Source organism: Apus apus, chromosome 2, assembly GCF_020740795.1.
Source record: "Apus apus isolate bApuApu2 chromosome 2, bApuApu2.pri.cur, whole genome shotgun sequence".
Classification (NCBI taxonomy): domain Eukaryota; kingdom Metazoa; phylum Chordata; class Aves; order Apodiformes; family Apodidae; genus Apus; species Apus apus.
The window spans coordinates 116,148,973-116,163,066 of record NC_067283.1 but is presented as its reverse complement, the minus strand read 5'-3'; the positions used below and the strand labels follow the sequence as shown (position 1 = coordinate 116,163,066).

Sequence of the window (14,094 nt, the reverse complement as noted above, 5' to 3'; positions counted from 1 at the left end):
AGCCTCCAGAGAGACATTAGAGTGGCCCTCCAGTACCTGAAGGGGGCCTACAGGAAAGCTGGGGAGGGGCTTTTTACAAGGACATGTAGGGATAGGACAAAGGGCTTCAAACTGGAAGAGGGTAGATTTAGATTAGACATTAGGAAGAAATTCTTCACTGTGAGGCTGGTGAGACACTGGAGCAGGTTTTCCGGGGAAGTTGTGGATGGCTCATTGTACCAGTTTGGTTCTGGCATGGTTTTGGTAGCTGGCGGGGGCCCCGGGGTGGCTCCTGTAAGAAGCTACTAAAAACTTCCCTAGCTCAGGTGGTCAAGGCCGAGCCATTAGAGAGACAATAGATGTGCCTCTGCATTAACATTTTAAAGAACTGATATAAGACCTGAAAGCAGAGAGAACAAAGTAGAAGAGCTGTGCTGGAGAGGTGAAAGTGCTGGAGTGAAGATCCCAAGGTTGGTGAGGAAGAAGGGGAAGGAGGTGCCCGATCAGAAAGAAATTCCCCTGCTGCCCACGGCGAGATGGCAGCTGTCCCCCTGCATTCATGGAGGAACATGGTGGAACATTCCCTGAAGGTGCCAGGAGGGGCAAATGTGCACCTGCAGCCCGTGGACTTGGATCTGCAGCGCCGGAGGACCCCACGCCAGGGGAGGGGACTGTTCTGAAGCAGCGTGTGACTCTGTGGGAAGCTCATGCTGGAGCAACTTGCTCCTGAGGGACTATGTCATGTTGAGTACTCTCTCCCATGGGAGGGACCCCGTGGGTAAACAAAGGAGGACTCTAAGGGCTCCTTCTTCCTGAGGAGGAAGGAGCAGCAGGAACCACCAGGCTGTGAACTGACTCTAAACCCCATCCCCTGTCCCCCTGTGCTGCTGGGGGGAAGAAAGGAGAGAAACTGGGAACAAAGTGATTTGGGCCCAGGAAGAAGGGAGGGGTGGGGTAGCATATGCAAGCCCTGCTCTTTGTGTTGTCTGTGTCCTGTGTGTGTTTGATTAGAGTGAAATTAAAATATTTTTCCCCAAGTTGAGTCTGTTTTGCCCATGACCCTGACTGGTGAAGAACCCTCCTTGCCTGTTGTCTTGACCCATGAGCTTCTAGTTGTTCTCTGTCCTCCCCATTCCAGTGGGTATGTGTGTGTGGGGGTGAGTGCATGGCCTCGTGGCTGGTTCTTTGTTGTTAGGTTAGGCCCAAACCACAACACTCATCCCTGGAAGTGTTGAAGGCCAGGTTGGATGGGGCTTTGAGCAACCTGATCTGGTGGGAAGTGTTCCTACCCACCCAGGGTGGTTGGAACTAGAATCATAGAATGTGTTGGGTTGGAAGGGAACTTTAAAGGTCATCTAGTCCAGCCCCCCCTGCAGTGCACAGAGACATCTTTAACTAGATCACATTGCTCAGTCCTGTCAAGCCTGACCTTGAATGTCTCCAGGAATGGGGTCTCCATCACCTCTCAGGGTAACCTGTTCCAGTGCTTCACCACCCTCACAGTAAAGAACTTCTTCCTAATATATAATCGAAATCTACCCTGCTCTAGTTTAAAACCATAACCCCTTGTCCTATCATTACATGCCCTTGTGAACAGGTCTTCCGCAGTCTTCTGATAGGCTCCTTTCAGGTTCTGGAAGGTTGCTACAAGGTCTACCTGAAGTCTTCTCCTCTTGAGTCTGAACAGCCCAAACTCTTTCAGCCTGTCTTCACAGGAGAGGTGCTGCAGCCCTCTGATCACTTTTGTGGCCCTCCTCTGGACTGCTCCATGTCCTTGTGTTGAGGGCACCAGAGCTGCACACAGTACTGCAGGTGGGGTCTTACAAGAGTGGAGTAGAGGGGGAGAATCACCTCCCTCAACCTGCTGGTCACGCTTCTCTTGATGCGGCCCAGGATGCGATTGGCCCTCGGCGCTGCGAAAGCACATTGTTGGCTCATGTCTATCTCTTCATCCACCAGAAACCCCACATCCTTTTGCACAGGGCTGTTCTCTATCACCTCATCCCCCAGCCTGCATTGATACTGAGGATTGCCTCTACCCAGGTGTAGGACCTTGCACTCTTTAAGCTCCTTTCCAACCCAAGCCACTTTATGACTCGAAGATCATTGCAGCTACACTGACTGAAGGATTAAAAGCTTGATCTAATCTTGAGCAGACTGCTGATCTCTTAGGCTGGAGGTTCATCAGCAGGCGACCTCATGGAAGTCACATTTATGTGGCAAGTAGTGCAGCAGAGAGGGAAGACAGAATTTAGTTTGTGTACCAAAAGGATGCTCTACAGCAACTCAGGTTTGGCACACTTGATAAGTAGCTGATGTAATCTGAAGCTGCTAATCTTTTAGAAATATTTTGTGCATGAACGATATTCTTTAAACAGATTGGAATCAGGAACAGTACATGAGGCAAGTACACACACTCAAGTAGAGATAAATCAGAACACGAAAAGCTACTCATGAAAATAACACAATTTTAGCAGTAACAGGGATCCCCTGGCATAAATATAATGTATCAAAGCAGTCTAACAATCGCATCAGAAGCGGCTGCATGTTTAGTGTTACGCAGTCAGCGCAAAGGCTTCTCCAATACATTTTATAGAGCTGTGTTTATAAGAATTTCAATATTGTTGAGCAAAAGTTTTGTAAAAAAACATCCCTGCCTGGTATGGAACACGCCAGTGGGAAGGATGTGAAAGAAGCATAGCGTGCATTCAGCTGCTGTTTGAGCTGCCAAAAAAGCATCCGTGTTAGCCAGATACCACCCGGCAAATACAATGAGTAGATTGACTTTCTGGGAGGAAATATCTGACAAAGATGTATGGATTAGAAGACAAAGAACAAACTACTTGATTTTGCTAGAAATGTGTTTGCCATACTTATTCAGAGTTGGTCTGAGTATTCAGAATGGACTGGAACGATCCAGTAATTTCAATACAGAGTGCCTGAATAGCCCAATACATTTCAAGATGAAAAAGAACCATTGGCTCGTTGGCTGTAAGCCCAGAGATTTAATTTGGTGATGAAGGCATCTGATCTGATGAGGACAAAAGAGTTCTGTCTAACAATGCTCCTTGCTGGTTTTCCTGTTTCCCATGACTTGCTATTTTGTATTTACCTATTTAAGAATACTGCGATTTCCCTTTTTTCCCCTAAGCCTTGCAATACAGCATACAAACGATTTTTACAGGAAACACTCAAACCATAGACACGTACAGATTACACTATAAAAGTGCAGTATCATCTGGCAGATACATCTGGCTCTCTGAAAGGCAGTGTTAAAGGTGGAAGTTCGAATTCTCTGAAGCCACTGGAAGCCCCACGACAGAAGCCTGCCTTTCAGCCCCCCGGAGGGGTGTCCCCTGGAGCCCTGCAGCGCCCGCAGGCAGCAGGCCCGCCGAGGACGGCACATCCAACGCCGAAGGGACAAATCGGTGGCCGCTCCGGCTGCACAGAGGTGCCCGCCTTCATCTTGGACCTCCGAAGCGCCCGACTCGGCGGGCGGGCTCGCTGCCCGCCGCTCGCCGCGGCTCCCTGGGCCGCGCTGCCCGCTCTGCGCTCACGCTCTGGGGCCGCCTGTCCCGGCGCCGGCCGCCCAGCTCCGGGACGGCTCCGGGAAGAGCAGGATGCCCGGGGGGCTCGGGGCGCCCGCTGCGCTGCGCTCCCCGCCCCGGCTGCCGCAGCGGCCCCGCCCCGCACCTCCCCCCCGCCCCGCCCGCCGCTGCCCCGCGGGCCGCCCCGCAGCGCGGTGTATGTGCGGCAACAACATGTCGGCGCCGCTCCCCGCCATCATCCCGGCCGCCCGGAAGGCGACGGCTGCCGTGAGTGCGGGCGGGGGGCGAGCGGCGGGTCCGCCCCGGGCGGGCCGTGGCCCCCGGCCCGCTTTGTTCTCCGCTGCGGCCTCAGCCCCGCGCTGGGGGCGACGCCGCCGTCAGGCCCGGCCCGGCCCGGCCCGGCCCGGCCCGGCCCGGCCCGGCTGCGGGCGGGCGCGACCCGCACTGCCCGGCTGGTGTGAGAGGCGGTGGCGGGGCGGCCGGCCCGGGCAGGTTGACAGGTCTGTGCCGTTACTTTCCAGCCCGAGCTCGGTGCCGGGCTCCATCTCCCATTCGCAACTGGAGCCAGCGCTGCGCAGGGGAAGGTCACCGGGGCCGGCCCGGGGCGGGCGATGGCGGCGGGGAGGCCGGGGAGGGGGAGGGAAGTGAAGGGAGCAGAGTTTGTTTTCTTCAGAGAAAGTCGTGCCCTGGTTCGCACTGTGCGTGTGTGATCTTGCGTGGGCGCCTGTAGGACGTGGGTTAGGCGAGTTCACAGCCAGTGATCTTACCACCGCTATCTTTGTTTTTGTTTTGTTTTGTTTTTCCCCTTTAGGTCATTTTTCTCCATGGACTGGGAGATACCGGGTGCGTATATTGATACTACGTATTTAATAGCTGTTTAATTTCAAATAAAAGGCTGCATGTTTTAAAGACGTGAGCAGTTAAGTTACTTAAGCTTCTTATTTTGCCCTTAACTGACTGCTGTGGCCAGCAACAGACGAAACTTTCTGTACGCTGGGATGATGGTGACAACTGTTTGTGTAAAATGGCTCAGCGTTAAGTCCTCAACAGCTTTTTCTTTTCAGTCACTTACCTAATTTCGACTGAACGTGATCCCTCTCTTGAGTCAGATTTGGTGGAGAAAGAAGTCTGCGTGTTTCTGATCTTTCCCTTTCCTGACAGAGAGGGGGTTTCTGCTTATTCCTGTACTTCTCTAAATTTAGAGTTCTCTTTTTTTCTGAACTTGCGGATTACTGGTTTGTTGGTAATTGCAGTTACACCTTTGTTTCTTCTTCAATGTGCCACACATTAAATTCCAGGCTTACTTGATTTATCTAAGCAAACTCATAAGCAGTCTGCAGATTTCTCTATCTGAAATATACCTTCACACTCCAAACAAAAGAACCCCAAACAAGATGCGAAGTACCCTGTTTGCTTGGTTCCTGTTATTTCCATGTTTGAATACAAATGGAAAGAGTAGGGAATTTCTGAGAGGCTTTCTAGGTGTGGTGTAATGTTGCCATTTGCAGCTTGTATGTGCTGAGAAGTAAGCATACCTTCATTAAAAACGTTGAATTAACTGACAGGAGTGTGTTGAAACCTTTTTTTGGTAGAAGACTTTAAAGGAAGTGGCACTCAGATATTGAAAATAAATAGCATGAATACTTTGTTCTGCACCCTTATGGACAAAATTACATAGTATTTTTTTAAGAACTCTGTTTTGTTACCCAGGACAATGACTGTTGTCTTTAGGTTGAAACTTGCAATGTTGGAGACAAACTTTCTGAAGACCTTAGGAAAAAAGTCAGCTGTCAAAACTAAAACTTGCGTCACCTGGACACTTAATAAGTTAAGAAGAATCAAGTCCATGTACTTGGCAATATTCTACAAGTGTCTATGTTTGCTCTCACTCCTTGTGCTGACACATCACCTTGTCTGCATTATCCCTCTTCCTTTCTGCTGATAGGACACGGCTGAGGCAGCAGTGCTTCCTGCATCTCAGAGCCAAATGTTCAGCAGGCGATTGCAGAATTTTTAAAATCTTTGGAATTTAAGTCCTTGCAAATTAGGTTGATACTGGTTTTGGAAAGGGGAAAAGAAAAAAACAACAGAGATTGTTTTTTTAGTATTCCTTATACAAATGTGGTATTTCCATTTTGGTTACAAAGCTAAGGAGCAGTCTCAAGCGTGCGAGCGTGCTGAGCGTACTGGAATGTAGGCATTGACAAGTCCTAACACCTCTGTGCTAGTATGATGATTTAGCTATATTTGTGCCTCAAGTCCATTGCAGATCAGGTTAGCTAAAACTGCCTTTGACATACTGCCTTTTTTTTTTTTTCCAAAAAACCCAAGGTAATGATACAAAAAAATATCCAAAGAGAATTAACAGTTTTATAATTTTCCCCAGTTTAAACTGCCTTGGTCTACTCCACCTGAATTTTTAAATTGCTCACTTCAGTTTATCTGCTGTATTTTTTGTACTCTGAGAAGTGTCTAACAGAGGTTATGTTCTTTTTCTCTCTTAGCTCCTATATAAATGGCACTTAACGTTTGGTACATGTCAAAATCTGAACAAAAGGTACAACATAGAGGATTGTGCTAAAGAGTCTGCATAAATGTGTATACAATGTTGCTTTCTAAATTTGTCAAGTTAATCTTCATGTTTGGCTAAAAAAAGCCCCCAAATTCTTACCTGACTAGTTTTTCTCAGTCTTATTTCTCCTTTAGAGTCTTCTTTGGCCTTTTGGGGTAGCGCAAATATTATGCAAGTAATATCATACTCAATTTGTAAATACATATAAAAGTATTGGTAGGAAGTAGGTTGCAATAAACAACCAGTCTTTCAAGTGTCTGCTGTTTGTGTATTTGAAATGTCTTTGTCTTTAGATAGCATACATTAACTTTTCAGGATGATACTGAAATTAAAACTAAACCAAACATGTTTTTATGGCTTGTCTGATGTTGATCTGATTAGTTCATCTGTGTCACTGATGGATTTGTTACAGGTGTTTTCTGCTTAGAATCAACTTTCCAGTATCTAGTTTAGTGACTTAGTTAGGAATACTGAATAAGGAGAAAAATCAGGAAATGGCACTGTTGAACATTCTGGAAAGCCAAGTGCAGGCACAGGCAGTGCTACTGCACAGGTTCAGATTTGGGTCCAGCTTGGCTTGTGTCTAGAGGAGTCCTTGAGTGAGTCTTTCAGAGCTTGTTATTTAAACCATGCTTTCCAGTTTTCTGATTTGTAGGAAGCTTGGTAACTCATCTGCTGTGCAGATCTCACATTGTTCTGTGCATTCATACAGCATGTGCTTGAGATTAAAAGACTGTCTGCGATCTGGAGTGTTGTTCAGGAGTGCCTGAATCTGAGAGCATTCAAGCTGAGCTGCAGTTAATAGGTCTGATTGATTAGGTTGGCTCTGTGTGGAGTTTTACTTTAGATGTCAGTTTGCCTCTGACGGAGTTGGCTGTGAAAGAAGCTGCCATAACTCTACAGGAGCAGCAAAGCAGCCTCTGGGCTGGAGCTGCCTGGAAGCAGGATACCTGTGTTCATACGTTGTAGAATCACAGTTCACAAACCCAGCCAGACCCGGAGCAGGCTTTGCCTCGAGCCAGAGTGGTATTTCTGCAGATGTGCCACAAAGGTGGCAGTCAATTTAGGTGAAGTGTCTCTGGCTGTATATATGCAACAAGTATGCAGAAGCAGAACAAACCTTTTAAGTTTAGTACTATATTCACAGCATACTGAAGCTGATGCAGAAATTTTCTGAAAATGTGTTTTCGATTGATCTAATTCAGCATATGTCATACTTGTTCAGTTCTCCTGCACCAACAGAGAAATAAGAGCTAAGACAAAATATAAATGCCATTTAATGTATTTTTTGTTAACAGGCATGGATGGTCAGAAGCACTTGCAGGTATCAAAAGCCCCCATGTAAAATACATTTGCCCACATGCGTAAGTTGTAACTTCTCTTGAGTTGCATTTTTCTGTAGAGTTACTTATTAAGACACTTGCACACATAATGAAATCAAATGGGGTCTGGATGTCTCTGCATTTGATTTTTATATAAAAAGCCACTCAAAAATAATGTTGATGATATTAAATATTTCATTATTTGTAGTAACTGATGTGTGATATACTTTATAGCAAAACTGCATTTTTTTATTCATCTTTTACTTCTGTTGCTACTTCAGACTGAAAACAGATTTGGAAAGTTTTATGTGTGAATGTAGGTTGTTTTGGCTCTGTTTTCACTGGCTTGTTTGTTGCCTTTTTTTTCCCCCAACAGTCATATGTTAAAAGCTGCTCTTAATAAGGGGTGTTTTGCTGTATTTTACTGACCATTAAATATACTTTGTATTAGGTGCATGTACTTAAACTCAGGTGCATGTTTTGAAAATGAAATTTCCCTGTTACCTACAGCAAGTTTTAAAGGTTCACAGAATATTAATATTTTCAGCAAAATATGCCATTTGAGCTATCTCTCTGCAATCTGAGAAGTGAAATACTTCTGAGCAGGGTCAGATGCTAGTAAATAAAGCATTAGGATCCATCTAGTATTTACTTAATGACAGAAAAACTAATTAAGTATACTCATAATTTATTTTAACACAAAATTCAGATTGTCTTTTGCTCCAGCAGTCTTGGGAGATGTGGAGTGGGGATGATAGGGAAATAAGTAAGCAATGTTTTGGTATATTACTGGTTACTGGGCTGTGATTTATTTATTTTATGACACGGCCATGCTTTGCTAAGCCATTCCAAAAGAGCTTAGCAGTATCTGCTGTTCTTCCTGCTTGCCCTTTGTCTTCAGTTTTCCCCCCTGCAGTACTTCAATTTAACTAGATTAAGACTTGGTCTAGAGCATCGTCCATTGAAGTTGTCTCGGCATGTCTGAAAGGAAGCTGTGCAGCAGGGTGGGTATTCCCAAGGGTGGGAATGAGTCCTGTAATGAAGGCAGACATGGCTTAAGCAGATTCTGCTGCTGAGAGAATCATGTGTGCCCAGACTCTTATCCACCACCGTGCTGTGTTTGGCTGCTTGCTGATGCTGCTGTGTAAGGTGTCTTCATCCACTGAGCCTATGTATGGAGCTGTGATAAAGAACTGTTACTTAGAAATAACAAAATGAGGGACATGTTTATGTTATGTGCTTATCTATATCTCATATGTGTATGCTATATATGCACAGACACATGTTTTGCTTGCTGTCTATGGAGAGTGGCAGTTCAGCTCTGAACATTAAATGTGTTTGGGCTAGCAGGTTTCATGAGAGATTTCTTGAAGAGATGCTACAAAGTAGCTAGTGTTAATTATGATTTAAAAGTAAGACAGAAATCGGCATATGTAATTTCATGCCATAACTGCATCTGCATTATTAAATTTCAGTATGAATCTTATGTCAGTGTTGTTCATTCTCATTTCTAGGCCAGTTATGCCAGTTTCTTTGAACATGAACATGGCTATGCCATCGTGGTAAGTATTTGTTCAATTGCAGATTACTCTAATCAAAAGATATCTAGGGAATTGAAATCAATGTTAAAATAAAAAAGTCCCACTTTATTTTACAAGTATAGTCTGTATTGTGTGTGAATTCCTAGTCAGTAGTGGTTGAAATTGGCAGTGGAAATACTGCTACTGGAGCATAGTATTTGGTGGGTCAGTAGGGTATCTAGAAACTATTATTTAGAATATCCATTCTGAATAGAAAGCAAGAAAAATGTGGTATAGATTTCAGTGGTCTTAAACCAGTCCTCTTCGGTTTTTTTCTTTGAGTAACTTGAGTTTGTTTTTGCTATATTTCTTCAAACAATATTGTAACATTGTACTTGCAACTGATAAATTTAAATTCCTGCTGATATTTTTGGAGCAAATATCAAAGCTGAGCTGCTTAATCTACAGTAAATTACAGAAAATAGCAAAAGTCATAAAAGCTTTGTTGACTAGATCTAGCTTTTTAGCTACTATTTCCTGTAAACTTTGGGTGGTTGGTACTAACTTTTATCTGGAAAATATCCCTATTTTATTGTATTTTAAAGAAATAGAATGGATGCTCTAATGAGTAATTCTTTTATTGATATTTTTGTAAGGTTTGATATCATTGGACTTTCTCCAGATTCACAGGAAGATGAAGCTGGGATCAAGCAGGCAGCGGAGAATGGTATGCTTAGGAATAAATTTTAGGGCTTAAAAATGCTTCCATGTATTCATAAAAATGAATTACCACTCTGAAACAGATTTTCCTAAGACAAAATAGTTAGGGAAAGGAGTATGTATGTATTACTGACCAAAAGTGCATAGTCGGTTTTGTGTGTTTAGTTTTTGTAAACTTCTTAAGTAGGTAGAGTGATTCACCAGTAGAAACACTTCATACTCTCAAATAGAAAATGTACATGAGAACCAGTGTAATTTTTTTAAGAGCTTCTGGGTAGCACACAGGTTAGAGCTGTATAAGCATCCACTTGTAATGCTGGATGTTTAGATGCCATCTTCCTGGCAGTGGGGCTTTTACAAGACTTACTTGCATGGTTTTCTCTTTGGAAACGCTACAGTGGCACTGGAATTTTTGATCATGCTCCAGATCTTTTGATGTTTTTTAATGTTAATGCAGACTAGATTTTCCTTTCACTAGCTTTCTGTTGACATCAGGGAGAAGGTCTCTTTCATCCTCTAGACTTCCTACAGAATGGAGTGTTTTTTAACTACTGGCTTCTGTTTATATTGCAGTTAAAGCACTGATAGATCAAGAAGTAAAAAATGGAATTCCTTCTAATAGAATTATTCTAGGAGGCTTTTCTCAGGTAAGGTGTTGTTGGAACGAACTGTGTCTGTTTCTAAGGTTGTAACCTAGCTTACTTAACATAGGAAATCCACACATTCAATATGAAAATAGCTGCTTCTAAAATGTTAAGGTGTCAATTTTCCTTTCCCTTAACAAATGAAGTTTTTTTGGTTTCATGCAAATAATTACTACTCACTGGAAAATGAACATGTGTGTGGAAAAAAGATTCTAAAATTCAGTCTGTTCAAAGTCTTTATGCACGTAACTTACATAGTGTTGCTTGAAAATCTTGCTAGTATTTTGAATTTAATTTTAATTTGGTAGACATTTGATGGTCTGGATTTATTTGGGAAATTCTCCCTTCATACTTGTCAGACATCTGTTGGAGGTTAATAGATTTAATTAGTCCATACACCAACTCCCCAGTCTGCATGCAAGTAAATTACAATATTAAAGTAGTGATAATACTGTCAGGAGTGATAGTGCTTTATTTCATGTTTTGGGTTTTTTGGTTGTTGGGGGTTTTTAGTTTATTTGTTTTTGTTGTTTGGTTGGGTTTTTTTCCCCAGCTGTTATGGTTTACTTCTGAATTGATCATATAGACTGGGGTGGGGAGAACAAAATAGATGTTGTACAGGATACTGGGTTTAGTGTTGGTTCTAAAACAGAATAGATAGAAATAGAAAAACACCTTTAAAGGAGAAACCAGAGATGTTGAAACAAACATTAAAAAGAACATTACCATCATCTTTCTAATAGTTTTCTCTCTTTATTTTAGGGAGGTGCTTTATCATTGTATACAGCTCTTACAACACAACAAAAATTAGCAGGTGTTGTAGCCCTCAGCTGTTGGCTTCCTCTACGGGCTTCTTTTCCTCAGGTATTTATTATTTATTATTTATTTATTATGTTTCCTAAGATAACTTGCACTTGGGGAATGAGTATATCTGAGTATTGTGTCTTGTGCAGGAATTAGTGGCCATTGTTAATACCAAATATAGACAGTTGTTTGATAACTCAGAGGTTTTTAAAATAGGGCCTTGGCATTTTAGAGTTTGGCAAGTAGGGAAAACGAAGAAATACTCAGTAGCCATCTCTGCTTAAAATGACATTCCAAGAAAGCTTAAAGGATACAGCAAATTTTCCTTGAAGTTGAATTTTCTATTTGCCATTTGTTCCATCTGCAAGTCACTAAATTATTAGAAACTAGGTATTTAAACCAAAGTATTGAGATTTTATTTGGCAAAAAATAATGTTCTTCTGAAATTAGTGCCAAAATTTTATTTGCAGGTTTTGGAATGCAATGTGTTGTCAGACACAGAGCTTATTTTATAAGGAACTTGCAGATTACACATTGTGTTTTTTTGCTTTAGAACTCAATTTCTTTGTCATGTCACAGGGCATAGTGCCATGGCTTTATTTTATCTCAAATATTAGCCTTATTTTCACTTACTGACTTTCTTCTCTCCTCTAATTCCACCTGTAAAAGGGTCCCATCAGTGGTGTCAACAAGGAGATTGCTGTTCTTCAGTGCCATGGGGACTGTGACCCATTGGTTCCTTTAATGTTTGGTTCTCTCACTGTTGAGAAGCTAAAGAGTATGATAAATCCTGCCAACGTAACCTTCAGGACTTACTCTGGCATGATGCATAGCTCCTGTATTGAGGTAATTTTCTTAAAATACAGTGCTTTAGCTGAGTATATTGTGGTTTGTTTTCCTCAAAACAAATATGTATTGGGTAGCAGGTTTGTTTTTCATTTATTTATTTATTAATAAACAAGTGTTTGATGCTACTGACTTATTTTAGTAAGTAACTGAATGCATGGCTGAAAAAGCCTCAAAGACATAAACTTTCTCATAAGGCAGTATTTTGGGGGCTAAGCTAGTTATTCTATACATCTTTTTTCCCCTAATTTTTATTATTTGGTTCCTAAAAAAACCTCACAGAATTGGAAGGCAGATTCTCACAGCATAAATCCAACCTGGTGTTTTGGAGAGAAGAATCTTGTAGTTCTTGGGATGGAGATATTGACAGAATGGGGAGGGAGGGAGGGTTGATGATACCGGAGAGGCAGCCTCAGAACCTGTATTTATGGTTCTGGCTCTGCAGGCAGCTGAGCTGATGTAATGACTTGTTGCTGGGGTGGGCTAGTTCCCTCTGCTCGTGACCTTGTAGCTCTCTCTTGCTACAGCTGTGGAGCTGATCAGGAGCTTATTGGAACAATTTCAACTTGCTAAAATGGCAAAAGCTGCTGGCTTCAGTTTTTGCAGTTGTAGTGAGTTGAAGAAGCATTAGAACATAAAGTAAATGGTAGGAGCAAGAAACAGAAGAGGAGGCAATGGATGAGTCTGCCAATTGTCAGCATCAGTAACTTTGTTAATTTGGGTTGCAGCATCTTGTGGGAACAGTACCCTTGGATAACCCCTTTGGGACATTTACACAGTTGTATTGCGTTTAAGACAGTAAGAGCATTGACTTGTCACACAAGTATATTAAAAATGTGCTCTTTCTTATGACATTAACTTAATTTAAAAAATGTAAGTTATTTTTAACATAGATTTCCAAGCCTAGTTTGCAGTATTGCTTTTCGTTAAGGTAGGAAACGTCATTAAGATGAAACTGTATAGTTAGAGTTGCTGGATTTTCACACTGCTACTAATTTTCAAAAGTTTGAAGTATTCCAGAAGTTATGGCCTCAGCTACTTTAAAATCCTACCCATGATCAGCCTGGTGCTGTTCAGATCACTTGGTGATTAATAAGTAGCTTGCCAGCTCAATTTCATAGAGAGAGGAAAAAAAGTAGTCTTTACTCTTTTCCTTGTATTTTAGCTTCTGAGTGCATAGGGCTTTGAAGAGTTATCAGCCTTGACTTAACTGTGTGCAAAGTGGTGTGATTCTATGAAGTAACTAATTCCTTAATATTTGTATCCCAGCTGCTCATTATAATGGAAATGTTGAACCATAGTTTTGTGTAGCTGAATACATATTACTAGGGAACTTCAACTAATACATACTTTTGTCTTTAAACAGGAGATGATGGATATAAAAGAGTTCATAGACAAACATCTACCTCCCATAGACTGAAATGATATGTGAGAAGCCTTCTATATAACACCAGCATCAACTGTGGTAGAGTGTTAATCTTTTCATATGCCTGATAGAAAGCATCACTTCTATACCTGCAGTGTTACTACTGTGTTGCAAATTTATACTTAGGATGAGGATTAAATAATAACGTGTAAAAGAAATTACAATCTTTTTAGTATTAACTGTCCACTGGTGGGACTATATGAATGAGGCAGCTAGGTGACAATGACAGAATGTAACCAAAGCATACTGTTTAAGATGTGATTTTTTTTGATTGCAGAATTTTAAACTATTTGTACAAATAATTAAAAAACTAAATATACATGAGCAACATAAATGCGACCAGTTTAGTTATATTTGGGATGTGGTTTCTTCTTAATACTTATTGAGAACATATTAAAACATTTCATTTATGTAATGGATGCATAAAGTACACAACATGTAACATAGTGGGCATATAATGATGAAATAAATGTTACCAAGGACAAAGCTTTAAGTATTAAATGTTAATTTTTACTCCAGATAAGGAGGGTTCCCCTACAATGACTAGAAGTCAGCAAAGTTATTTCCTAGATTTAAACCACTTCAATTTTAAACTTTTTTCATGTAGGTAGATATTATGAAAATTCTTAAGGGACTCATTTCCTTGTCATTTGTCTTCTTTTTTTTTATTACTATTAACTCACATCAAATACTGACTTGGAACAGAATTCTGA

The 14,094-nt window shown here is 41.8% G+C and overlaps 1 protein-coding gene across 3 annotated transcripts; it reads left to right on the top strand.

Moving 5' to 3' along the window:
* Positions 1 to 3,685: 3,685 nt before the first annotated feature.
* On the top strand, positions 3,686 to 13,867 carry LYPLA1 (lysophospholipase 1). Of its 3 annotated transcripts, XM_051610187.1 has the most exons (9): positions 3,686 to 3,794; positions 4,339 to 4,370; positions 7,398 to 7,463; positions 8,936 to 8,983; positions 9,598 to 9,668; positions 10,235 to 10,308; positions 11,068 to 11,169; positions 11,779 to 11,955; positions 13,322 to 13,867. In XM_051610187.1, exons 1-9 carry the CDS (start codon positions 3,726 to 3,728, stop codon positions 13,373 to 13,375), a joined length of 693 nt encoding a protein of 230 aa, XP_051466147.1. In that variant the 5' UTR covers positions 3,686 to 3,725; the 3' UTR covers positions 13,376 to 13,867. The 3 variants fall into 3 exon arrangements, with proteins under 3 accessions (XP_051466147.1, XP_051466148.1, XP_051466149.1); XM_051610188.1 differs by lacking the exons at positions 3,686 to 3,794; positions 4,339 to 4,370 and adding an exon at positions 6,065 to 6,084; XM_051610189.1 differs by lacking the exons at positions 3,686 to 3,794; positions 4,339 to 4,370; positions 7,398 to 7,463 and adding an exon at positions 7,470 to 8,425.
* Positions 13,868 to 14,094: the final 227 nt, after the last annotated feature.